This window comes from Marmota marmota, unplaced genomic scaffold, assembly GCF_001458135.2.
Source record: "Marmota marmota marmota unplaced genomic scaffold, marMar, whole genome shotgun sequence".
Lineage (NCBI taxonomy): Eukaryota > Metazoa > Chordata > Mammalia > Rodentia > Sciuridae > Marmota > Marmota marmota.
In genome coordinates, this window is record NW_025999977.1 from 9,626,134 (window position 1) to 9,654,110 (window position 27,977).

A 27,977-nucleotide genomic window follows, 5' to 3' on the forward strand; every position below is an offset into this window, starting at 1 on the left:
GCAATATGTAAAAACGTGGATGTGTAACCGATGTGATTCTGCAATCTGTATACGGGGTAAAAATGGGAGTTCACAACCCACTTGAATCAAATGTATGAAATATGATATATCAAGAGCTTTGTAATGTTTTGAACAACAAATAAAATAAAATAAAAAGAAAGACTTCCTACCTTCTGAGTTAGGATCTCCAAATGGATTTAAATCTACTACATCGGGATCATCAAATGGATTTGAATTCACAGTCACCAGGTCCTTTTCTGCTTCATCCAAAAAGTTAAGTTTGTTGATAAGCTCTGAAAAATAAGCATATATGTTAGCACACTATAATTATGGTAAAGTCTAATTATTGATCATTCATGAAACATTTCAAATTTTAAAAATTCACATTAATAATACCTGCAAAAATGAGATACAGCATTTTAACAATGGCAGAATGCCATTCAAGCATTTTGTAGTATACCAACATTTCAAAATAAAAACAGATATTAACTTGAAAATTTATCAGATAATGAACTAAAGAAACTTTCATTATAGTTGAATTTGATTCAAATTAAAAAGTGCTGATAAAGGTTTTTAGAATATATAAGCTCACTGAAATATTGTCATATGATCAAGTATGTTTTTAAATCATTATTAAGCATTCTGATATAATACTTTGTTAAAGATGATAAATTTTGTTATCTTGTTGGCTGTTGATACACTACAAATTACCAAAGAAAACATTTAAAAAAAAAAAAAAAGCAAAAAGACAAAACCGACAGCTAAGTTCAGACAGAAGTCAAGATGTAGCAAGTCACAGTAAATACAGGCAATCAGAAGCAGAAAGAAAGGAGGAAAGCTCTTAGACCTTCAGAGGAACTGGCTGATTTAGCTGAAGGCATATTTGCTTGCTTTATGCAGTCATCTTGATCTTCATCTAAGCTGCTCAGAGCATTCAACTGGTTTACAATTTCTGTAAACAGAAGCCAGTCAAGACAAATGTAAGGTAAGGTCATTTAATTAAAAAGCAGTAGAAGCATGCTGTTACTCAAAAAGACAGAGGAGATGTTTGGTTAATCAATAGAATACATTCAGAGATGTTATTTTGATGAACTATAACAGATATAATCAATTGAATGTTACATTGTACTCACATTTTAAAATACAAAGCATTTTATTGTTAAAATTTGTATTAGTAATATATTAACTGTTAATAGACACAAAAATAAATAACCCAAGAGTTAACATTGACTTTCAGCAATCATATTTTTGTATTTGTAAAAACGAATTCTGCTCTAAACATATACATCAGAAACAAAAATTTTAAAAATCCTGATATTCACCATTTGCTTCAGATATTCTAAATTTAAACTTAAAGGTTTTAAGAATATATATACATGAGTCATGTATAGCACTAAAACAATAAAAGCAAGCAATAGTTACTGTTTCTATTCCTGTTTTGTAGAGAATTTGTTCTTTTAAGTCAATTCTAAGTATCTGCTTTAAGAATTTTATAATTTAGTCAATAAGAAAACAAAAAGACAAAGATAGAGAAGAAATTTAAATAAAACAATTCATTTTGTGTATAAAAATGTTTTAAATGAGTCATATATATTTTGAATAACTCTGACTATGTGAAACTATCATTCACTGGGTAAAAATTAGATAACTTGTAAACAAAAGAATAAATGCCTTAGTATTCTAGATAGCATACTTAGAATACATTAGTTAATCCTTGATGTTTCCAAAGTTAACTACTAGTATAGAAGTAACTTAGATATGAGGATAAACCAAACAGATCCAGATCATTCAGTGGGAAAGAAAGAAAACAATTAGAAATAGAAAACAGTTGTAAATTTGACATTAACACTACGGTTCTCTAACATTGTAGATCTAAGTACACATGTTAAACTTTATTTGAACCAAATCAAAGAATATACGTTTGTAATATACTGCCTTCATGCATTCACTTGTTGAACAAATATTTATTTATCAGTCTGTGCCAAGCTTTCTGCTTGTAACATAAGGATGAAAAAAAAAAAAAAACCAAACATGCTATTATCCTCAAAGAATTTACATTCTATAAAGAGACAAATATTGAAACAGACTTTAGTAAGTGACTCCAAGACTATTAGGCTGTCAGAAATATGTTCTAGATATTTAAGTAAAATATATATAAAAGGTTGATAAATTTATTAATTTTTCCTGTCTGAATGAGAAAATGTATTTTGAATTAGTAAAAATGCTTCAGATAGTCATAGTAAAGCATGGAAAATAATTAAACCCAAATAAACTCTATCATTTGAAGAGTAGTAAAATCAGCTAAGGCCTGTCAGACTTTTATTATGAATGAAAGTGTCTTCTTCCATTTTATTCTACCAATATTTCTTACTCCACTTTGATTCAAGCTAACCTTAGCAAATTTCTCAGTAGGCAGAATTCACTCATAAAATAGATCTTCTACTTTCTACTATTAATCATTGTAATGACATAATTTTTAGAAAAATATAACAGAGTAGAGGACTAAGATTAAGTGATTACTAGTCTCATGACAGATTTTTTATTCATTATTGTTTATTTTTTAAATTTGCAAATGATTTATTTTTAACTTTGAAAATATAAATAAAATATTAACAATATTGCGTTTGCAGTTGTTAATTCTTACAAATAGCCTAAGAGATAATTATCAAAATAAAATAAATTAAGAGGTTTTTATTAAAAATATTATATGATATGCCTTGTGAAAATATTAGACCTTCTTTTCAGAATATCAATATTGTTTCATGCAGGCTTAGGTACAATGTCAGCATTCATTTAAATATTATCAAAATGAGTTCATATATATAAATACATGACCAGTGTAATTTCACATCATATAATAACCACAAGAATGGGAAGTTATACTTCATGTATATATTACATTTCAAAATACACTGTCATGAATATCTAAAAAGAACAAACAAATATTATCAAAATGGGCCAATCACATGGCTAAATTATTTACACTGTAATTTTTCTGAATGTTTTCAATATTTGCCCCTTCTCATTATGCTTTTAGTGATATCTAAACCAAGGATGACCATTTCCTCATTAAGAATCCCAAATAATAGTTTCTATTCTCTTCAATTGTGACATATTATTCTTTCTATCTTTATAGATTTGTCCTTAGCTTAGGTAAATCTTCACTTCATTACTAGAACTTTTGTTCATATTAACAAAATAAAAAAGGTAATTTTGATTAGGTACATCAATTCCCTATATATGGTATGCAAATAAATGCTAATCCAAATAATAAAAACACAACCTCCAAAGAAATACCATCTATCTATTTAGTAAACATTTATCAAATACCTATTATGTGCCTGAGCTAGTTCCTGCTTTCATGGCTTTACATTTCAGTGGGACAGACAAAACAACATGAAGTATATGACAAAATACTATGACGGAGATAGCATTAAAGGCTGTGTGATTTTTGCCTGCACTTGAGCTAACACAAGACAAAACAGACAATATTCTTATTATTGAAATAATAAGAGAAAATGAAAGGCATTCCATAAGGACAAAAGGAAAACAAAGAGAATATAACATATTTGAAGAACTGCAGTTGTTTGGGCTTAAGATGCCAGGGATAGGGAATGCAATGAGATGAGGTGGGCAAGTGTCCTCTCATAAAGTTATTAGGATGGAACTAAAAAATGTGAACTTTACTCTGAAAGCTTTGGGAATATATTGAAATATCAAATGTATATTTTAGAAGCATCATTTCAGCAGGAACATGGTGGCAACATTTGAAAAATAATAGGACAGGAAGCAAGACAAAGCATCACTTCTCCATGATAAGGCATTCAATAAGTATTTGTTCAAGAATAAATTAAGAAGATTTAATGGTTAACATGATATGGAGGATGAAGAAAGGAATTTAGGATAAGTGTCAGGTTGGATTGACTATGTAGAAAGTAGTTTTAGCACAGTGATGTGTTCTACTCAGTCGGGGACAACCTGTGAAATTTTGTATGAAAATACTTCAACTGGCAGTTGCTATGTGGGTCTTAAACTATATAATTTTGTTATGTACTTCTCCTTTTAAAAAAGTGCTTTTCTGTGTCTTCCAAATTTCCTACAGTTAGTATGTTCTACTTTTATAATTAGAAAATATTAAAAACTCAAAAAAGAAAATTTATAACAAAAATTTACTGGAATTTTTTTAAAATGGGAAACCTTCCCATAAACATACTCCCTAACCATATTTATATGTAATACTTTGTTACTTATTAAAGCCTTGCTTCACTAAAAATTTACACACTTGGAAAATGATAATGATGCTATAAAATAAATAGTACAAACAAATTTCTATTTCACTACTGCTCATGTGGAGCAATAAACCCACAGAGCAGAACATTTATTGTAACAGTATGTCAGTCTGTACTTGCTTCCCATTGGTGAGAATAAAAAAGGAAACCAAATTAGGGGCAGGCAATCGAAGCACAGGGTCAAGTAATTTGAGACTCTTTTTACTGTTAGAAAAGCAAAGGAAGATAGAAATTGACCAACAGAGATTATCACATTGAACAAAAAGGGGGATGGGGTGGGAGGTGGAATGAAGAGTAGGTAGCTTTTTTCCTTTTAAGAAAGTCTGTAGGTTGAGTAAAAGTTAAAAAATAAACTGTCTAGAGCTAGAACATACCTGCAAATCTTGCCACATCCTCATTCTTCTCTAAAATGTAACTAAATTTAGTAGAGGTAAAATCTCATTTTAAGACAGTCTAAAATAGTAACATTTCAGTTTACTAGCAAGGATCAAGGTCAGTAGGATGTCACTTTCCTTACAGGCTTAAGCCCATAAATATTTGATTTGTGAATACAGCTAACAGGTTTCCATCTCATAGCAAATCATAAAGGAGAAGTGAGGGGCTGCTTCAGATAGAAAAGTGGACACCAAGTGTTCTCTCTTCCTCCATCTTCAACCTCTCCAATTGTTCCTTCCCACGGGCTTATTAATATGATCAAGTTGGTAACTACCCACCAAAGTCCCTCAATCTTTTTCCTCTGTTTGACCAATCTCTCTTAAGCTTATATAAGAAAGCATCTTAAAAACATAGTAGTCTATAATTTCTCACCTACCATTAATCTTTCAGCTCACTGCAATCTGCTTTTTTGTTGATGGTGGGGTTTTTTTGTTGTTGTTTTTGGTACTGGGGATTAAACTCAGGAGCACTTGGCCACTGAGCCACATTCCCAGTCCCATTTTGTAGTTTTTATTTAGAGACAGGGTCTCACTGAGTTGTTTAGCTCCTCACTTTTTGCTGGCTTTGAACTTGCAATCCTCCTATTTTAGCCCTCAGAGCCACTGGGATTATAGGCATGTGCCACTGTGCCCAGCACTGAAATCTGCTTTTATCCCCAACTTTACTATTCTCCTAACTGAAGCAGTTCTTCTAAAAGAGTACTTTTAAGAGTTGTGGAGTGAGCCCATACTACCAGCAACTTGGGAGGCTGAGGCAGGAGTATCACAAGTTCACAACCAGCCTCAGCAACTTAGTGAATCCTAAGCAACTTAGCAAGACCCTGTCTCAAAATAAAAAATAAAATAGAGTTAGGGATGTGGTTCAGTGGTAAAGTGCCTGAGCATTCAATCCCCAGTACGGGGGGGGGGGGGGGGGGGGGGAGTACTTTTAGAAGGTCAATAATGTCTATTCTAAATGGCAATAATTCTAGATAATTTTTAGTTCTTATCATATTTTGTTTCTGAGTGAATAAAAATAATTAACCATTCTCTCCTTGAAATTCCTCTGCCCCATCCAGGACATTAGTATCTCCTTCTTCTATCTTGGCCTCTTTTAATAATAAATACTCTTCTCTTTGCCTCTTAGGTATTGTTATTTCCCAGGATCATCTCATGATAGGTTTCATTCTTTTTTCCCCCCTCAATCTTTTCTTATTGGAAGAATTAATCTATTCTCTTGCTTTAACCCCACACAAAAGTAGAGATAATTCTTATATACGTTCTAAATACTAGGCTTGAATTTCCACTTCCTAATGGGCATTTTCACATAACAATCCTAGACAATCCCTTTATATACTGAACATTAAAAAATTTAGTAACTATGTATCTATGTAATGTTCACCTTGCATATCTTTTTAAAAAATAATTAATTAATTTAATTAGGTATATATGACAGCAGAATGCATTTTGATTCATTGTACACAATTGCAGCACAACTTTTCATTTCTCTGATTGTACATTTCTCTTTGGGCCAATTCTTTTTTTTCCATATTATTATTATTATTATTATTTTAAATACATGACAACAGTGGAATGCATTACAATTTTTATTATACATATAGAGCATAATTTCACCTTGTGTTTCTAAAAACTAGTAGTTTTTATCATATATCTAGTACTTAATGTATGTTGTAAATGAATACGTGAATAAACTGAGTTATAATACTTAACATCATGGTTTTGAGGGCAGAAAGACAGAAGATATTTATTTATTGATAGTAACAGATGTTTTTATTTATGTATTTATCTCTGCGCCTACATATGTGTATATGTATCTATTTATAATATTTTATTTAACTCTAGAAATGTTATGGTTTAAGCCATCACTCCCAAATATGGTGGTTTAAAATAAGTTATTGTCTTTGATAGTTCTATGAGTTGCCTGGACTTAGATGGGTAGGTTCACTGAAGTTAGATGGTGGCTGGAAAGCTTGACAGGGCTAAAGATCTAAAATTACATCTTCACTTACATGTTTGGTATTTCAGTTGGGAAGACTAGAAAAACAGGTGTAGGCATTCTTTTCTTTCTAAGTTAAATGACCACATAACTAGTTTAGGGGTCTTTTTAGCACATTTGTCTCAGGGTAGGTAGGTTTTTTACATGGCAGCTAGTTTCTCCTAGAGCATGCATTATAAGAGGCCCAGGCAGAAGCTATAAGGCATCTATAACCTAGCTTTAGAAGTCATACAAAGTCATTTTTACAATATTCTATTCATAGATTTACAGGGCTAGCTCCGAGACAAGGGAGGGGACTACAAAGGAGCATGAATATTGGGAGGAATGGTTCATTAGTAGACAATCTTTGGAGACTAGCTATACTAAACAGTAGATCAATAAAACAGAAAGTTGGATATCATTTTTTTTTACTAATCTATATACTATAATTTTTACATGTTATCCTCTAGTATTTTACTTATACATACACGGAAAAGGTATAAACTAAAATGTACAATTCAATGAATTTTTGACAAATGTGACCCAAGATTCAGAACATTTACTCATCTCCCAATATTTTCTCATGCTTTTTTTTTGGGGGGGGGGTGTCAATCCTCAGCCCCAAAGGCTATCATTGTTCTATGTTTTTCATATATCATTACTTATGCCTTTTCTAGAACATGACATAAATGGAATTATATAGTATATACTATATACTCTTTTATGTAAGTCCTCTTTCACTTAGCATAATTGTTTTGAGAAACACTATGTTGTTGAGCATATCAATATAGTTTTTTTTTTTTTTAGAAACACATGACAGTAGAATGTATTTGAACATACTATACATTATTCTAATTAGGATCCCATTCTTGTGGTCATACATGAGTTTCACTAGTCATGTATTCATATATGAACATAGGAAAGTTATGTCTGATTCATTCTACTGTCTTTCCTATTCCCATCCCTACCCCTTTCTTTCATTCCCCTTTGTATAATACACTGAACTTCTACTCTTCCCTTCCCTCCCTTTCTGTGTTAACCAAAGGCTGAATGTTGTCCATATAGTTTTTTTTTTTAATTGTAGAATATTCCACTCATGAATAAACTATAGCTTGTTTAGCCATTCTCCTGTTGATGTATACCTGATGTTCCTATTTGGGATACTATGAATAAAATTGCTATAAATGCCTTTTTGCAAATCTTTGTGTGGATACAGTTTTCATTTCATTTGGATAAATATCAAAGAGTAGAACTGATGTATCAAGAGGGAAGTATATAGCTAGTGTTGAAAGAAATTCCAAAGTGACTGTACTATTATACTTAATGAATAATGAATGCGAATTTCAGTTGGTTTATATCCTTGCTCACATTTAGTATTGTTGGTCTCATAAATTTTAACTATTCTTGTGGGTGTGAAGTTGTATCTCATTGTGATTTTCATTTGTTTCCCTAATGACAAGTGATTCTGAGAACTTTTTCATGTGTTTATTGGCTAGTGGTATATTTTTGTTCATGAACCATATGTTCAAATCTTTGCCCATTTTAAAAATAGTAGTGTTTTTTTTTTTTTTTGTCTTTTTATTATTGAGTTCTAGGGGTTTAAAAAAAATCTATTCAGGCTGGGGTTATGGCTCCGCGGTAGAGCACTTGCCTTGCACTGTGTGTGATCCTCAGCACCACATAAAAGTAAATAAAATTAAGGTATTGTGTCCATCTACAACTAAAAAAAAATTTTTAAAATCTATTCTCAGAAATAAGACCTGTGTCATATATATACTTTGTTACTACTTTTGTTTTCTAGTCTGTGCTTTACTCATATATTTTCTTAATGGTCTATTTTGATGAGTATAAGTTGTAAATTGAAAATAATTTTAACACATCTAACTTACCAAACACCATAGTTAAGCAACACACTATTGTAGATTATCAGCTATTTTCCCTCAAGATAACATAGCTAACTGGAAACTACAACTCTCAGTAGTTGGCTTATTGAGTGGCTGATCTGTTCATTTATTTATCTGTTCTATGCCAATACTATGGTATCTTGATTGTAGATTTATAGTAAATCTTAATGTATAATTTGGGTTTTTTTTTTTTTTTTAAACCCCAGGCTTGTGTGTGGTTTTTTTTGTTTTGTTTTTTGGTTATTCAGATCCTTTGTATCCCTAAGTATATTTTAGAATCGGCTTTTCAGTGTATACACAAACACAAACAAAACAACACCAACAACAAAAACTCTGCTAGGATTACAATTGGCATCAAGTTAAATTTATATACAGATTTGGGGAGAAGTGACATATTAAGAGTCTTCTAATCTATGAATATGGAATATCTCTGCATTTATTAAGATCTTTAATTATTCAGTAATATATTATACTTTTCTGTTAGAGGTTTTTCATATCCTTTGTTAATCTATTTCTAAGTAGTCTTTATTTAAACGGCTACTGTAAATGGAATTATTTTATTAATTTCATTTTCCAAATATTTGTTGTTCATATGTAGAAATACAGTAGATTTTTCTACACTGATTGTTCATCATGCTCTTTTGCTAGGATTTCTAGTATAATGTTGAACAGAAGTAATGAGAGTAAACATTCTTGTCTTGTTCCCAGTTTTTAGGTGAAATGTGTTCAGTTCTAACTTCTTTAGAGCTCTAACTTCCATTCCAGCCCTGTTAGGTTCTCAATATCAGCAAAATTCTCCCAGAGAATTGGAGGTGGGGGGAAGTTAGATAATGTACAGTTGTTATTTGTTAGTATTTAAATAAAATAGAATTAGGGTTTAAGATTAACACATAAAGTAGGATAAATTTCTAATCTGTGATTTCTGCTACTTTTATTATTCTTGGCACATTTGAATTCTAAACACTGTGAAAAAATATTCCTGCTATCTTTGGTCTCTCATCCTGAGGTTTCAATATCCTTTTAAAAAGAGGTAGCTGTTAAACTTCTTAGCTCAAGGGATCAGAACTTCCCCACCACCTCTCTGTTTCTTTCCTTACTTCTCAATGTTAATGACTAAATAATATGCAATTTTCTAAAAATTCTTATTCTCTATGTAGACCTCCTAGATAGGTGCTCATTAAAAGAAAATTATCGAGTTCACAGAAATTGTATAGTTTTGTTTATGAGTGTCCTGGATACTGGAAGGTAGATGCCCAAGTAATGGATGTATTCAGTGACCACAGCTTCATGTTTATTCTAAGGAGTCTTCTAATCAAAATTGGGAGACTTATCCCCATTCATAGCACTCGGAAACAGGACATTTAATCTAAGATGCCTGAGTCATACCATCATCAACTCTAGTTATCAGATATGTAACTGGTATCTTTTCTACTCACATCTGTGCTGTTAGATTTTGTTCCCTGAAAGTAGCCAATATGTCACTCTCCCTTCCTTCTCCCAAATTAACTTTATCAACTATGGGAAAGGATTAGGAAACACCAAGCAACCTTGCGTTATGGTAAAAATGAATACTGACTGGCAAATTGCATTATAATTGGATAATAGGACTCTGAATGGACTACATATCTGGTGGAAGGCCATAGCTTTGAGCCTCTCTGAATTGTGGAGACTCATCTAACTGGGCATGTCCTTTCCATGGACTTTGGAAATTATATCTAGGAAACTATAACAAAAGATATCAGCTCTTGTGCAGCATGGGATTTCAAGCTAAGGCAATCCTTGCTCTTAACTATGTGGATCTTGTCTCTCTATACCCAAATTGTCGTTTGGTAGTATAGCACAAAGAATAGCACCTAGACTGTTAAGGACTCACTCTGGTTAATTAAAAAAAAAAAAAAAAAAAAAGTATATCCTGTGTCTTGTGCAATATTCTTTGAAGTAAATCTAATACTAAGTTTAGCCTGCATGGGTCATGTAAGTGCGAATATCTGATTGAACTTGATTAGGTACTCATGGTGACCTTTGCAATAAGCAAAAAATACCAGTGTTCTTTCTGGTGTCTCCTAATTTCTGAGTGTCCCCAATAATGCTTGCTATAAACTGTTTCCATTTAACCTGATTTTTTGAGGTATATTAAAGAGGACCTTGCCATTTATGCAGGAGTCTTTTTTACCCCTGTTGGTGTGTATTCAGAAATTCAACATAGGGACTGGGGATGTTGCTCAGTGGTAAATCACTTGCCTAGAATGCAGGAGGGAATAGGTTTGATCCCCAGAGCACAAAAGCACAACAAAACAAATTAAAAAAACAAAGTGAAAAACAAATGTCAAAAAAGAAATACAATAATAATTCCAAAGATGGGCATACTGCCCAATATTAATTCAAGCATACTAAGATGCCATATAGATGGAAGCTTATTATGTGCAATCATATATAATTTCTACTCTTGGCTGCAGCAAACTTTCCATTAAAAGGCTTTGTTTTTTCTAAGTCCAAGGTCTATTTCTCTTGCTACATTTCAAGGATTTTTCCAATTCAACTGTAACTAAAAATTCTCCTGCCCATTCACTGATGTTACATCTCTATAGAATGTATCAATATATGTAACATCAATAAAAGGTTCCTGATAAGTAGTCTCAAAATATGTTTCTAGTTAAGAAAGTCTGTTTCAGACAGAACAGGGAAGGGACTTTTGATCAGTCCAAATACAGATACTTTGGATTTACTTTCACCTTCCAGCAAAGACTGTAATTTTAGACATTATTTTATTAATTATTGCCGATTTAATAGCAATTTTCCATAAGAAATTACTAGATAAATGAATAGCCTCTATGTGTAAATCTAAGATATACAGAAAATAATTGCTAGCAATCTATTCCTTCAAGAAGAGGTTTCGGGGCTGGAGTTGTGGCTCAGAGAGCATTTGGGTAGCATGTGTGAGGCCCCAAGTTTGATCCTCAGCATCACAAGAAAATAAAAAAAATAAAGGTATTGTGTCCACCAACAATTAAATTTTTTTTTTAAAGAGGAGGTTTCATGTTCAGTTGGGGAAATAATACAGCCAATATAATTTTTATCAATATAATGCAATAATATTTTATACATTTATATTTCTTAAGGTATAATAGGGAAAAATCTAGAATACTCATCCCTTCATCCATAAAAATTATGTTGATAACTACTTTCAAAGCTAGTAAAAAGAGTGAATATAAGCTGTGTTTAAGTTTTCCGATTTTAGCTGTTAAGTATAAATACCCACCATACTTTACTTGTACTGTTTTTATGAAATACATTTTGTTTACTCTTGAATATGAATAGTACTATAGTTAAATTTTAGTGTCCTTTTTTTATTATCCTAAAACTACCTTACTCAAACATTTAAAAAGTGAAGAGGCTGGTGAAATGAAATTATATGTGCTAAAAAATGCAACTAAAGAAGCCAGTTATTTAAGTCACTATTCCCTGCAAATGTAACATAAAATGCTGAGAAGAAAATGTAATATCAAAGCAAAAAAATATGGTACGATGTGGACGTACTGACTTAAAACATGTATCTAGTCACCCATGGTCCCTATCTACCCCTTCCATCACATTTTACATTTATTACTTTTGGAAAACTAGTCTTAAATTATCTAGCTTTTAATTATGTGTATTGTCCAGAACATGTTCCTTCCATAAAATAGAAACCTTACCTTGTAAAAGGCAGTATATGTTTACAGGTCAATGGAACAGGATTATAAGCCAGAGTGGTCAAAATGGTCTACAATAGGAGAAGGGAGGACCTAATGATTTGCTATGGTCTTTTAGTTAACATATATTCAATTTTTAATATGTTCCAAAAAATGCGCTAGAAGTTAGAAAAGAAAAAATAATTAGAAACTCTACCTTGAGAGTTTCTATTTTATAAGACACAGGGGAAAAATGAAAATAATAGTAATACAAATCAGTAGCATTCCAAAGGAATCTTGAATAATCACAAGTTGAATTAAAATAATTTCTTCAATTAGGGTAAAAGAATTTTAAACAGTCTAAAAAAAGTTAAGTCTCAGTCTCTTGAATCACTGGGATTACAGGCATGAACTACCATGTCCAGTGAATTTTAGAAAATTTAAGGCATATGTCCCATACTTAAGCAATGAGGGTTTAACCATTAAAGCAAAATATTACTAATGCTTTCACTGAATCTATATATAGCTTAAAAAACCCTTTATTTTCCTTTCAATACCAGTATAGAACTTATAAAATATTATATTTTCTTCTATTGCTGTTATCAAAAGAGCATAGACTGCTCCAAACATGATCATATTAATATTCTATCAGAGTGATAAAAACTCATGCTATAAGAAAAGGCCTGTATTTGCAAATATAGAGTAGTATTATAAAGATGGAATAGTCAAGATTATCAAGGAAATGGGTATGAAAAGCATCTCCAAGTTATATAACAACAGAATTAAACTTTGAAAGATAGGTATGCTATGCTCTGAATACCCCCAAATTTATATGTTGGGACTTAATCACCAGGGTGATGGGTATTAAGAGATGTGGCCTTTGGAAGGAGATTAGATCATATGAAAAGTCTAATCTAATGCTAAATCCAACAAATAGAACATACATGTAAAATAGATATTTATGGAAAATTTACAAAAAATTACATTATGCATCAAGACTACAATAAAAAAAAACAAACTAAAAACTTTTCTAAAAATTGGGATAAAGGGACTTGAGGGAGTAAGTTTGAATCTTTTATTATTTGCTCTCCTGGCATGCCATCTATTAGAAACTGATCCCTCATTAGATATTAAATCTACTAACTCCTTGATCTTGAAAATCCTAGCCTCCCTCCATAACTGTGATCAACAAGTTTCTGTTGTTTGTAAATTACCTAGTGTGAAATCCCCAAGTGGACTAAGACAAGGTAGGTGAAAGGTCATTGGTGGTGACAGGGGAAGGACACTCATTTATCCTTCTGAAAATATTCAAACAAACCAAATAATCAAAACTCAAAAAAGATTTTAAAAAAACAGCTCAAATATGGGACATGGCATTTAAAAATTGCTGAGATCATTATAAAACACAATGCAACTGTTAGCATTTATTTTGGGGAAAAACAATAAAATATTACTGAAATAAATATAATAGTAGCCAAAAGTTTTCACAGAAAGAAGAGAAACACATTGCAACTTTCATCATTTAGGAGGACAGTCAAAAAGAAGAACATTTCATACTTCCTAAGAGAATCATACATCAACAAGTCATAACAATCATAAATATTTATACCCCACATACAATGGAGCATCTACATACCTCAAACAAACCCTTCTCAATTTCAAGAATCAAAAAGACCACAACACACTAATACTGGGTGACTTTAACACACCTCTCTCACCATTGGATACATTCTCAAAACAAAAATTAAATAGAGAAGCTACAGAACTAAAAATATAATTAATAACTTCGGCTTAACAGACATATATAGAATATTTCATCCATCTATGACTGAATACAATTTCTTCTCAGCAACACATGGATCCTTCTCTAAAATAGACCATATCTTAGACCACAAAGCAACTCTTAGCAAATACAAAAAAATAGAGATAATACCTTGCATTCTATTAGATCATAATGGAATGATATTAGAAATCAACAATAAAATAAAATATAGAAACTAGTCTAACACCTGGAGACTAAGTAAAATGCTACTGAACCAATGGATAGCAGAAGAAATCAGGAATGAAATAAAATAATACTTAGAGGTAAATGAGAATAGCGATACAACATATCAAAATCTCTGAAACACAGAGATTTACTCTAAGAGTAAAGTTCCTTGCATTGAGTGCACTCCTTAAAAGAACAGAAAGTCACCAAAGAAATACCCTAACATTACATCTCAGAGCCCTAGAAAAACAACAAATCAATACCTAAAGCAGAAGACAGAAAATATTTAAAATCAGAGCTGAAATCAATAAAATTGAAACAAAAAATAATAATTCAAAAAAGTCAATGAAATAAAAAGTTGGTTCTTTGGAAAAATAAATAAAATTGATAAACCCTTAGCTAAGCTAATGGGGGGGGTGGAATCCTCAAATCACTAAAATTTGTGATGAAAAGGAAATATCACAATGGACACTACTGAAATACGATAATCAGAAACTATTTTGAAATTTATACTCTAATAAAATAGAAAACCCTTGAAGACACTGACAAATTTCTAGAGATGTATAACCTGCCCAAATTGAAACAGGAGGACATAGAAAATCGAAACAGATCAATTTCAAGCAATGAAATGGAAGACACCAACAAAAGCCTACTAACGGGCTGGGGATATGGCTCAAGTGGTAGCGCGCTTGCCTAGCACGCGTGAGGCACTGGGTTTGATTCTCGGCACCACATAAAAAAAACAAAAAACAAACAAACAAACAATAACAAAAAAAAAAACCCCAAAAACCAAAATAAAGATATTGTGTCTACCTAAAAAAACCTAAGAAATAAAAAAAATAAATAAAAGCCTACAAACATGCGGATGGGGTTGTAGCTCAGTGGCAAAGCGCTTGTCTAGCATGTGTGAGGTACTGGGTTCAATCCTTAGCACCACATAAAAATAAATAAAGGCATGCTGTCCATCTACAACCACACACACAAAAAAAGTAAATAAATAAAAATAAAATAAAAAGCTTACTAACAAAGAAAAGTCCAAGACTAGATGGATTCTCAGCTGAGTTCTACTGGACATTCAAAGAAGAACAAACACCAATCTTTCTAAAATTATTCCATGAATGAGAAAAGGAGGGAACCCTTCTCCAAACTAATTCTATGAACCCAGTATCACCCCGATACCAAAACCAGACAAAGACACACCAAAGAAGGAAAACAAAACTTCAGAACAATATCCCTGATGATCATAGATGCAAAAATTCTTAATAAAATACTGGCAAATTACATACAAAAACATATTTAAAAATAGTGCACCATGACCAAGTAGGCTTCATCCCAGAAATTCAAGGTTGGTTCAACATATGGAAATCAATAAACATAATTCATCCCATCAATAGATTTAAAGACTAGATTATCTCAATAAATACAGAAAAAAGCATTTGAGAAAATACAGCATCCATTCATGTTCAAAACACCAGAAAAACTAAGGATAGTAGGAATATACCTCAACATTGTGAAAACTGTATATGCTAAACCCAAGGCCAACATCATTCTAAATTGAGAAAAATTGAGAACATTCTCTCTAAAAACTGAAACAAGACAAGGATGCCCTTTTTCACCACTTCTATTCAACTTAGTCCTTGAAACTCTAGCCAGAAGAAATTAAAGGAATACTAATTGAAAAGGAGAACTCAAACTATCCTTATTTGCTGATGACATGATTCTATATTTAGAAGACCCAAAAAACTCCACCAGAAAACTTCTAGAACTCATAAATGAATTCAGCAAAGTAGCAGGATAAAAATTAACACCCATAAATCAACTGCATTCCTATACATCAGTGAGGAATCAATAGAAAGAGAAATTAGAAAAACTATCCCATTCACAATAGCCTTGGGAAAAAAAATTGAGAATCAATCTAAAAAAAGATGTCAAAGACCTCTAAAATGAAAACTACAGAACATTAAAGTAAGAAATTGAAGAACTTTGAAGATGAATCCATATTCCTGGATAGGCAGACTTAATATTGTCAAAATGACCATACTAACAAAAGTGGTGTACATATTTAATGCAATTCCTATTAATATTCCAATGACATTCTTCATAGAAATAGAAAAGGCAGTCATAAAATTCATTTGGAAAAATAAGAGACCCAGAATACCCAAAGCAATCCCTAGTGAGAAAAAATGAAATGGAGGCATCACAATACCAGACATTAAATTATACTACAGAGATAGAAAAACAAAAATGAACGACTTGGTAAAAACAAACAAGCAACAACAACAACAACAAAATTGAATGGTATTTGCACCAAAACAGACATGAAGACCAAAAGTACAGAATAGAAGACACAGAGATAAACCCACATAAATACTGTTATGTCATACTAGACAAAGGTGCCATAAACATACATTGGAGAAAGGAAAGCCTCTTCAGCAAATGGTGTTGGGGAGACTGGAAATCCACATGCAGCAAAATGTATTTATACCCCTATCTCTCACCTTGCACAAAACTCAACTCAAAAGTAGTCCAAGGACCTGGGCATTACCCTGTGCTTACTAGAAGAAAAAATATGCCCAAATAATCCATCATGTTGGCTCTGGAACCAAATTTCTCAACAAGACTCCTAAAGCACAAGAAGTGAAATCAAGAATTAATAAATGGGATGGTATAAAACTAAAAAGCTTCTTCACAGCAAAGAAAATAATGAAGAATGTGAAGAAAGAGCCTACAGAATGGAAGAAAATCTTTGCCACATGTACCTCAGACAGAGCATTAATCTCCAGAATATATAAAGAACTCAAAAAACTTAATACTACTACTACTACTAATAATAATAATAATGTAACAACTCAATAAATAAATGGGAAAGGAACTGAACGAACACTTCACAGAAGAAGAAATACAATCAATTAACAAACATAAAAAAATGTTCAACATCTCTAGCATTTAGAGAAATGCAAATCAAAACTATACTGAGATTCTCACTCTAGTCAGAATGGCAATTATCAAGAACACAAGTAATAATAAATGTTGGCAATGATGTGGGGGAAAAGGTACACTCATACATTGCTGGTGGGACTGTTAATTGGTGTAACCACTCTGGAAAGCAGTATGGAGATTCCTCAGAAAACCTGGAATGGAACCATATTTGACCCAGTTATCCCACTCCTTGGTATGTACCCCAAAAACTTAAAATCAGCATACTACTGGGGCTAGGGTTGTAGCTCAGTGGTAGAGCGCTTGCCTTGCATGTATGAGGCACCAAGTTTGATCCTCAGCACCACATAAAACATAAATAACAAAATAAATGCATTATGTCTATCTACAACTAAGTTTTTTTTTAAAAAAAATCAGCATATTACCATAATACAGCTACATCAATATTTACAGCAGCTCAATTCACTGTAGCTAAGCTATGGAACCAACCTAGGCCCCATCAATAGATGAATGGATAAAGAAAATGTTATATACACAATAGAATATTACTCAGCCATAAAGAAGAATGAAATTATGGCATTTGCTGGTAAATGAACTGGAGATTATCATGCTAAGTGAAATAAGCCAATCCCACCAAAACCAAAAGCCAAACATTCTCTCTGATATGTGATGCTAACACACAATAAGACAGGGTAAGGGGAAGAAAAGAATAGAAGTTCATAGGATTAGACAAAGGGGAATGAAGGGAAAGGAAGGGAGATGCAAATAGGGAAGACAGTAGAATGAATCAGACTCCTGTGTTCATATATAAATACAAGACCAGTGTAACTCAACATTGTGTACAACCACAAGAATGGGAAATTATACTCCAGGTATAATATGTCAAAATATACTTTATTGTCATGTATATCTAAAAAGAATTAAAAAATTTTAAAAAGAGTCAATAGATTCTATTTTACTTTTTATGTTAGTATTGATGGATGGGTTTATTCATTTAACTATCTAGCATTTTAATAAACTACTACTCTAATATTAAAATAGAATATATATTTTCCAAATTATTCTATTAAAATATTTGATTAAAAATTCTTAAGAGTGGCAAAATTTGGGGAACAGGTGAGAAAATCACTAACACACAAAATAAAAGTACAAAAAGAAATAATATAAATGAAATTAAGTATGTCAGTTATCAAGACATATAATATTAAAGGCCAAATATTATAAGGTTAGATTAGCCATATGCTATTTATAAGAGAAATATAAATATTCAAAATAAAGGGATAAATATGTCCCCCAAATTAAGTATGTTAAAAATATCAATATAAAGTAAAATTTCAAGGCATGAGGCATTAAATGGGACAAGCATACAAATGAGAATGAAGTTATAAAAGAATAAACTTTTTTGGTAAATTAATTTAGCATTGACATGCTCTGTCTTTAACAGATGAACTATACAAAAAGAATAACAATACAAATAATATAAATGAAAAGTCTGACTTAATGATGAAGGTAACAAATAGAATGTCCACATAAAAAAGATATTTACGAAAAATTTACAAAAATACATGACATAATTAGACCAAGAAAAAACATCAATAAAATGTTTTCTAAAACTTGAAATCCAAAGAACTTTTGAATCTTATTGAATTAATACACTAGAAATAAACAAACTCGAAATAAACACTCCTGAACAATCTTGGATCAAAAAAAAAATCAATTTCAATCACAAATTAGAAAATAATAATTTATAAAATCTGCACATGACAAAACATGTACTGTTACATACAAGCCTGATTTGTTTCCCATGGTAGATTTCTAGATGTGGAGCAGAAGTGAAAGTGACTGGAACAAAGTCTAGGAACGTTTTGGCTAAGGATTTACATGGTGATCAATGTGATTGATCCCCATGTGGTAGCAAGAATTGAGGCAAAGCCAAGAGATAAATACCAAAGTACCAATTCATTTGGAAAAAAAACAAGAATTGATCACATAGTAGTGAAGGGACATCAATCCAGAAATTTAGAGCAGTTAATTAACTAAAAGAAATATATAAATAGTACTTGATTTTCACACCAATAAAGTAAAAATCAGTTCCTCTGTGTAATAACCAGATTAGCAATAACTATTAGCCAACGATTAAAAAGGAGGTTCTAACTACTTAACATCTTAGTAGTTTGATCAAACCAACCAGAAGGGATAGCTTCATGGCATATTTTCATAAATATATGCAAATCTGAAACAGAATATCCATATAATTCATGTAACTATATGAACATGAGCTAGGAGAAGCTTCTTGTTTATCTTCTTGTTTTGTCTTATCATCCCTTTAAGGCATATCTTTATGTCAGAGGTTTCATTCATACATTGACAAAGAAATATGAGCATATTTAAGTTGCTTTATACTATAATTCTGAAATTACAGCAAAGAATTTTATGTTTCTTTGATTATCTTTGGACTTGATCTTAAACTGCTAAAAATCTGTTCAATTATAATAAGCATAAAAAGTTTTCAGAGAACTAAACGGTTTAAGGAAAAATATCTTAGTGGAATTTTTTTTTCCGGTAAATAATGTTTCAACTCTTCAAAACAAGAGAAAACTTTTGGTTTAATGATAATAAAACTAACCTGTAATTTTTGCTGCCTTTTCTTCTTGGTTCACTCGGTTCTCATCATCATCTTCATTATCTTCTTCAAAGTCATCCAAATTGCCAATGTCAGCTTGCTTCATACTCATCAAACTAGCCAAACTTTGCATGTCTTCATCACTACATTAATGATTAAAGACATAATCAAATTATAATACAGTTAATTTAAATGACATTGCTTGAAAAAGTATTATTTCTTAAGACATACAGGCTGAGCATCCTTTATCTGAAAATTCAAAATCCAAATGTTTCCAAGTCCCAAACTTTTGAAGCCACTGAAAGAATGCCACAAGAGAAAAATTGCATACCCAAGTTCACATGATAGGTTGTAGTGAAACTTCAGGTGCACTAAAAAACTGTATAAAATTACCTTCAGGCATATAAGGTGTATAAGGTGTCTACGAAACAAACAAATTTAGTGTTTAGACTTGGTCCCATCCCCAAGATGCCTCATTGTGTACATGTAAATATTCCAATATCTAAAAAAATCTGAAATCTGAAACACTTCTGGTCCTAAGCATTAGGATAAGGGATATCAATCTATAATAGTAATATATTCTTTATTTCTGTAAATCTGCAAATAAGTCTTTTTAAACCCTTGTATAAGAAAATTGAATAATCTAAGTAGTCCTATTCATTAATTTTTAAATAGCATGTTTAATGAGTAAAAAGAGAGGAAAATTAAAAACTAACCTATTAGGAGTTAATTTAAATCTGTATGCTATTCATAAAGCAATAGGATAAGTCAGGTGCAGTGGTGCACAACTATAATCCCAGCAATTTGGGAGGCTGAGACAGGAAGATTGCAAGTTCCAAAGCAGCCTCAGCAATTTAGTGAGGCATTCAGCAACTTAAAACCCTGTCTCAAAATAAAAAATTGAAGGGACTGGGATATAGATCAGTGGTAAAGAACCCCTGAGTTCAATCTCCAGCATCAAAAATCAATCAATCAATCAATCAATAGTATAGTTGCATATCAGATGACATACAGACTCAAAAATATTAAAAATTTTTAATTTCAAAAGATATCATTCCTAAAAAGTTAATTTGCTTAATATTTTCACTTTAATTTACTTATATTTTAACCCTGAACATTTTTCGTTGGGGAAGGTAAGTAAGTATGGAAGAAGTAGATAGAAAGAAGATTATCATCAAACAGGGACGAGAGGTGGGAGGGAATAGGAGAGAGAGGGGGAATTGCACGGAAGAGGAAAGGAGACCCGCAATGTTATACAAAAATACATAAAAGAGGATGTGAGGCGAAGGGAAGGAAAAAAAATAAATATAAAAATAAGAGAGAGTGAGAGAAGTGAGTTATGGTAGTTGGGGTAGAGGGAGGGGAGGGGAGGGGAGAGGGGAGGGGAGGGGGGGATAGGAAGGGGATAGGAAGGGCAGCAGAATACAACAGACACTTGTTTGGCAGTATGTATAACCGTGGCTGTGTAATCAACGTGATTCTGCAATCTGTAAACGGGGGAATAATAAGAATTCATACCCCATTTGAAACAAATGTATGATATATGATGTGTCTAGATCAATGTAATGTTTTGAGCAACCAATAAATTTCTAAAAAAAAAAAAAGAATCCTTTAGGTATTAAAGGGCATGCAGTCATTAGAAATATAAGGGTGATAAATGAAATTGGGAAGAGAAAATAAGTTACATTGTATATTATTACAAATATTATTGGAATGATTAAGATCTTTATAATCTGAATCATAAAACATAGTCATTAAATTTAATGGAAATAATCTTAAAAAAAAAAAAAGAAGTAGGTAAAGAAGAAATTCAGGGATTTCTGAGAGTCTCCATTCAATTCAAATTGAGACATTTGATATAGCTGAATTTCTTCTCACCCAGATTACTGTGAATGGTTTTGAATCCTTCCAATGGAAGGAAGTCCACCCTCAAAGGATCTGCTCTGAATTTGTTTCTCTCTTCTTTCTATGTTTCCTTTCCTTTCTTTTTGGCTTAAACTTCAGGATAAGATATTTTTAATATCACTGTATTTTCGCCTACAGTTTAAGGTCCTGAGATGAAAGACTAAGATGTTTTCATTCTGGACTAACCACACTCACTTAGAACCTAACTTCTCTGAGAGGAGGCTTATTGTTGTTATCTGCCAAGTTATTTGCTACCATGTAGACAAGTGTCAATCATCTCATTTTGAGCAATAAACAGAATCCATTCTTATCATTCAAGTAGACGTGGCCAATTAACTATAATTGTGGTTACTAAACCACATTCCACTAGGTCAGATATGTTCAGAACTGTGATTTTGGATTGGATTGGATTGAAACGTTCATAGCTACCTTTTCCCCTCACCTTTAATAGGAAATTCTAAGAATAGCTTTTCCATTTATCTCATTCCTTCATCTTTTACTTCAAGGAGGTACAAACTCTTTCATTAAACCAATAGCATGCATTTACTCTAACTGTATGCAATAACCAGAGTGAACTGATACTTTTCCCCTCCTGTTCTATGTTTTAATCTAATCAGAATTTTACTCTTTTAAGAGACTAGACTCAAGTCTAGAAATCTGTGCAATGCTTAATCAGTGTTTAAAAAGTAATTTTTGATTTTTATTTTTTGAGACAAGGTCTTGCTTTTGTTGCCTGGGTTGGTCTTGAAATCCTAGGCTAAGCAATCCTCCCACCTCAGCATCCTGAGTAATGGGGATACAGGCGCACACCACTGCTTTACATAGAAGTGATTTTTTAAAAGGATAATAATCATGGTAAATTGTTTATCTGCATATACTTTTCTAAGCAATTTTTGGAAGGTTGAGCCAAGAAACATGAATTGGCAAAAAGTTTCCTTAATTCTTTCATCCATTTTATCCTAAACTTTTTATTTAGGGTTCCTCTCACTACTTAGTTGCATCAAGTAGCTCTACAAATTTATCTGTCTGCACTTTAGACTACAGGCTGCTACAATGAAGATAAACACTTATGATACCCTATAATATCCAATTCAAAATTTGAAATCAGTTATTATATATAGTTTTATACTATAGTTCATTTTTTGGAATCAAAAGAGGCTATTTATAAATAACAAGGAGTTTATTTAACTCAGTCTATGAAATAAAGAATGATGGCTATGTTATATGATGTTCAACTAATACTAGTCTGCTGAGCCAAAAGTTCTTTACTTGTGGTGTCTTGAAACACACTGTGAATGAAGCAGCTTATTTGACAAAAGAAACTTACGTGGCTTTTCCTTCCCGAAGGAAAATGCAAGATAATGAAAACTGGAGAGTGGCAGATACAACTTTTTTAGACAATGGCTTGAATTTTAACTTGACATCTGTCTGAGTTGGCATAGGGCTTGCATACTGTTTCATATTGATGCTGCTAGTAGCAAGAGCTTTCCTTCGACCAGAAGGGGATTCCTAGAAGACACAAACACACACACACATAAATAAATAAATAAACAAACAAATGAATAAATAAATACATTTTTAAAGATTATGTATTTTGGAGTTATCTGATAGCCAAACAATAAGTTAAAAAAAAACAAACATTTATTTTTTACTTTTAAGTAGACACACAAATTTCATTTTCATGTGGTGCTGAGGATCGAACCCAGTGCCTCATGCATGCTCGGCAAGCGCTCTACCACTGAGCCAAAACCCCAGCCCCCAAATAATAAAAGTTAATAACAGCTGAGAACTTCCTTCTCCAATTAACTCCTATAACATAGTAATAAATAAAATCATGATGAGGTTTCATCATAGCTTTTATATCTAAGTAAGGCAGATAAGAAATTAGAAAGAGAGTACAGGTGGAGAAAAGGAAAGACTAGAAAACTCTAAATATCTTGGGAAAGGAAAAGCAAGGAATAAAAACAAGGACAAAGTGTTTCCAGATTTACTGTGAAAAAAGACTCTAACACTGGGCTAACAATGGTTTTCCTTCCTTTCACTGTACTTAATGAAACAGTGTAACCTACTAATATTTCTCCTTTCTAAACACTCAAAATTTTTTACAGAACTTCTACCCTAGGTGGCATTCTTCCTCTTTTTTGCCTATATTATCTAAATTCTATCTATACTGTCATTTGAGCCTTATTTCTTTCCAAAGAACTTTTCCAATCATTCCAGTTTGTAATTCTCTCTCACTTCCATAAGATCACACATTTAAAGGAAGAAACAGGTCTCTGATCTCAGGTTCATGGTAGCACTGCTAACTAACCCCAGCAAATTTCAAAATTCTTCTCGACATTGCTATTGCCAATTCATCAGAAATGAAACACAAAATGAAACCTGTCTGCTATTGAAGGTGTTTAAGCCATCATATTTCCTAATTGAAACAAAACAGCAAAATAATGACTAGGCATTAATTACATGTAAAGCACTGTAAATTCTGAAGGGATATGATGATGAATAACACATAATTCTTGAGTGTGTTTCTAATGGAAAGGAAAACATTTTATGGATAATTTTTTAATGACATCAATCAGAGGTTTTATATATATATATACATATATATATGTATATGTATATATATATATATGTATATGTATATGTATATATATACACTATTATTTCTTAACATTTACTGATCTGGCAGTTGAGAGCAACATTTAAGGCTGAATGTCTAAGTTGGGTGACCTTGAACAAGTCAGGACACTTGAATCTCAGTGACCTTCCCTGAAAAATAAAGAGGAGCTAAACAAATCCATTGAAGTCCTGCAATTATTTTCTATAAAATGTTCCAACCAAGGCAAGAAGAACTTCCATTAATATCTTTGAAATTTTATTTAATAAATCTTTATTTGTCCTATGATTGACAAATCTGCCTAAAATAAGGATATACTAGTTTAATCAAAACATTAAAACAGACCTCAAAAATATGACATTTCTGCCCAGCAGAATAAGTAAAAATGCAATATAACAGCCCTAAAGAACACCTTGTTTTAAAATGTGGTCTTATCTGTCAGATTATGCACAGCAATATTATACAGAACTATTAGTGCATGTAGATACCCTGTGAATGAATTTCAAATATGCATCAAGCACTTGAGAAGGATTTAAGCCCTCTCAGAAAAAATACTTAAGAATATGCAAATACCTTCAACTGAATCAAGTTGAACAGATGTGACTATCCCAAACAATACAAGTGTTCTTTCCCTGGTCGCTACTGTCAATCAAAGAATAAGATTAAGGTCCAAGGTTCTGACAATGTGCAAAATGAAAAAGTACAATCAGGGAGTATCAATTTATTACACTGATATGAACAATAATCTCTTATTGTACTTTGGAATAGCTAAAACTTCTACATATAATATAGGATTTAAAGCCCCAGTTTTGAAAGCATGACATACAAACTGTCATGTATCATTTTCAGTTTTTGTTAAATCTCTTTTACAAAGTATGACTTTGATCCCTTAATGTAATCATTTAATGTTGCAACAAAATAATCAAACTATAAAAATTAAGTTAACTTGGAAATAAGCATGATTTTGAAAACTATTAATGGGCTGGGGATGTGGCTCAAGTGGTAACTCACTCGCCTGGCATGCACGGGGCGCTGGGTTCGATCCTCAGCACCACATAAAAATAAAAATAAAGATGTGACCACCGAAAACTGAAAAATAAATATTAAAAAAATTTCAAAAAAAAAACTATTAATGATTCCTATAAAAATCTAGGTATTTGATAATTAACATTCTGTCAATTTCATTTTTTAAGGACAATAGTTATATAATTTTTTTTTTCTGCTGAACTCAGGTTTTATGATTAAAAATGTTCTAATTATTTGATAAATCAAAGTTTTTGAAACAATAGGTAATAAAATCTACTAAATTCTAAACACAATTAGCTGAACCATTTAAGCAGAGGTTTTTAAATTTCAGGGTTTATTAAAAAGCAAAAACCAAACCAGGGGAACTGGTTAAAAATGTAAGCATATTTAGATCCCACTCCTATAGTACAACTAGAGATGAATCCAGGCAGGAATCTGCTGACTTCTAATAAGTAACACCCATCTCAATAGTACCAGATGATTCTGACCCAGTTAATCTAAAATCACATTTTCAGAAATACTTTCCAAAAGGAAGTGCTAACATAAAATTATTTTAACATAAAAAAATCACATTTTTCATAACTACTCATTGTTATAAAAAGCCTATATTTTTCTATTTCTGTGAAATCCTGCCTATTAGAGTTGGAATCAAATGAACCAGGGTTAGAATGTGGCATCAGCACTTATTTACTTTAGCAGACTCTTCGTATATCTAACCTTCAATCTCACATTCTCAAATTGGCAAATATTTAAAAAGTTGAACAATACCAAATATCCATTAGAATGAAAACCTATGCAAAACTCTTTTATACTTCCCAGTGTGGTGGTGCATGCATATAATCCCCAAAACTCAGGAGGCTAAGATAGTAGAATCACAAATTTGAGACCAATCTCAGCAATTTAGCGAGAGCTTATTGCAAAATAAAAAATAAAAAGATCCAGGGATGTAGCTCAGCTCAGTAGTAAAGCATGCCTGGGTTCTACCCTCAGTATCAAAAACAAAACAATTCTTTCATTCTGCTGTGTTGTATAACCATCACTACTGTCTGTTTCCAGAACTTTTTCATCAATAACTTCCACTTTCCCATCCCAGAACCTGGTAACCTCTATTCTTTCCATCTCCATAAATCTACCAGTTTCTCAAATAAGTGGAATCACACAGTATGTGTCCTTTTGTGTTTGACTGATTTCACTTAGCATAATGTTTTAATTCTATAAAAAAAATCCAATTAGGATTTTGATTGGAACTGAATTAAATATGCAGATCAATATGGGTCCCTGGACATCTTTGCAACCGAACTTCATTATTATAAAATAGGGTATTTCTCTCTACCTATTTAGAACATTAATGTCTCTTAAAGTTTTATCATTCCCCCCTACACAGATCTTGTACATTTTTTCCTGGATTTATTCCTCAGTATGTTGTTCTTGTAACAAATCATACTGTCTTTTAAATTATATTGTTGAATTATTTCTGGCATATAGAAAAGCAATTGAATATGCGAGTAGAATTTGCATCTAAGCAATCTTACTAATATTCTTGTATTAATTTGACTACATAGTCCTACATATTAATTTACTATATATTCCTACATTAATTTTACTACATTCCTTTTGGGTTTCTATTTTGATTATATCACCCACAAAGCCAGCTATTCATTCCATGTTTCCAATCTTTATTCTTTTTTTTTTTTTTTTTGATGGTACACTACTGGCTGGATTCTTCAGTATGATGTTGACCAGGTATAGTGAAGGGGCCATTCTTTATTTATTCTTGACCTTACAGGGAAATGCTTTTGATTTTTTATTGTTAAGTTAGTTGTTTACTAGAGTTTTTCCCTCTTTAATATTACAATTTCCTTTATATAATTAAGGAAGCAACCTTTTATTACTGTTTGTTTTGAAGTTTTAATTTTATTTCTAATTAAATTTATATAAATGAGTATTTATCAAATGTTTTTTCCTCTATATTTCTGGAGAATGTAAAGTTTTCTTACTTTTTAATCTTAATAGGTGGTAAATTAATAATTTTCTAAAGTTATGGAAACCCCACATTCCTGGGATACACCCAATGAAGTCATGCTGTAGTATGTACTGTCTTTTGTATATTAAAATATATTTATGGCTTTGGATGCTGCGATGGTTTGGATGCAATTTGTCTCTTAAAGGTTCATGTCCTGGAAGCTTAGTCCCCAGGGTGGTGGTGTGAAGGTGGTAGAACCATTAAGGGATGAGGCCTTGGGGAAGGAAATTAGGTCACAAAGGCTCCACCGTCATGAATGGATTAATGCTATTTCATCATTCTGTAGATGTGGATTAGTTCCTGCCAGAGAGCATTGTAATAAAAGAGGCATCATGGGCCCTCCTTGCTCTCTGCCTTCTTTTCTCACACTCATGTCTTTTCTGTATTTGAGTGTTTCCCTTTCCCCTTCCCAGCCATGTTGTGATATAGCCAGGGGACCCTCACCAGATACTGCATGATACAGTTTGGAGTTTTCATCTACTAGAATTGTGAGCCAAATAAACCTCTTTTCTTTTTACATATTTATATATGACCCAGCCTCAGATTTTTGTTAAGCAACACAAAATGGACTAAAATTGATGCCTAATAT

At 32.0% G+C, this 27,977-nt stretch overlaps 1 protein-coding gene across 16 annotated transcripts in view; it reads right to left on the reverse strand.

Annotated features, from left to right (window-relative positions):
- Positions 1 to 27,977, reverse strand: part of Ehbp1 (EH domain binding protein 1) — a 305,040-nt gene that overhangs the window by 173,835 nt on the left and 103,228 nt on the right. For 11 of the 16 annotated variants that reach the window (XM_048804235.1, XM_048804237.1, XM_048804234.1 and 8 more), the window contains 4 exons: positions 23,050 to 23,231; positions 19,821 to 19,960; positions 848 to 952; positions 171 to 293 (listed from right to left, as the gene is read on the reverse strand). In XM_048804235.1, coding sequence (XP_048660192.1) covers positions 171 to 293; positions 848 to 952; positions 19,821 to 19,960; positions 23,050 to 23,231 — 550 coding nt within the window. The remainder of the gene's footprint in view (positions 1 to 170; positions 294 to 847; positions 953 to 19,820; positions 19,961 to 23,049; positions 23,232 to 27,977) is intronic. The other 5 variants (XM_048804245.1, XM_048804243.1, XM_048804246.1 and 2 more) reach the window with 1 other exon arrangement.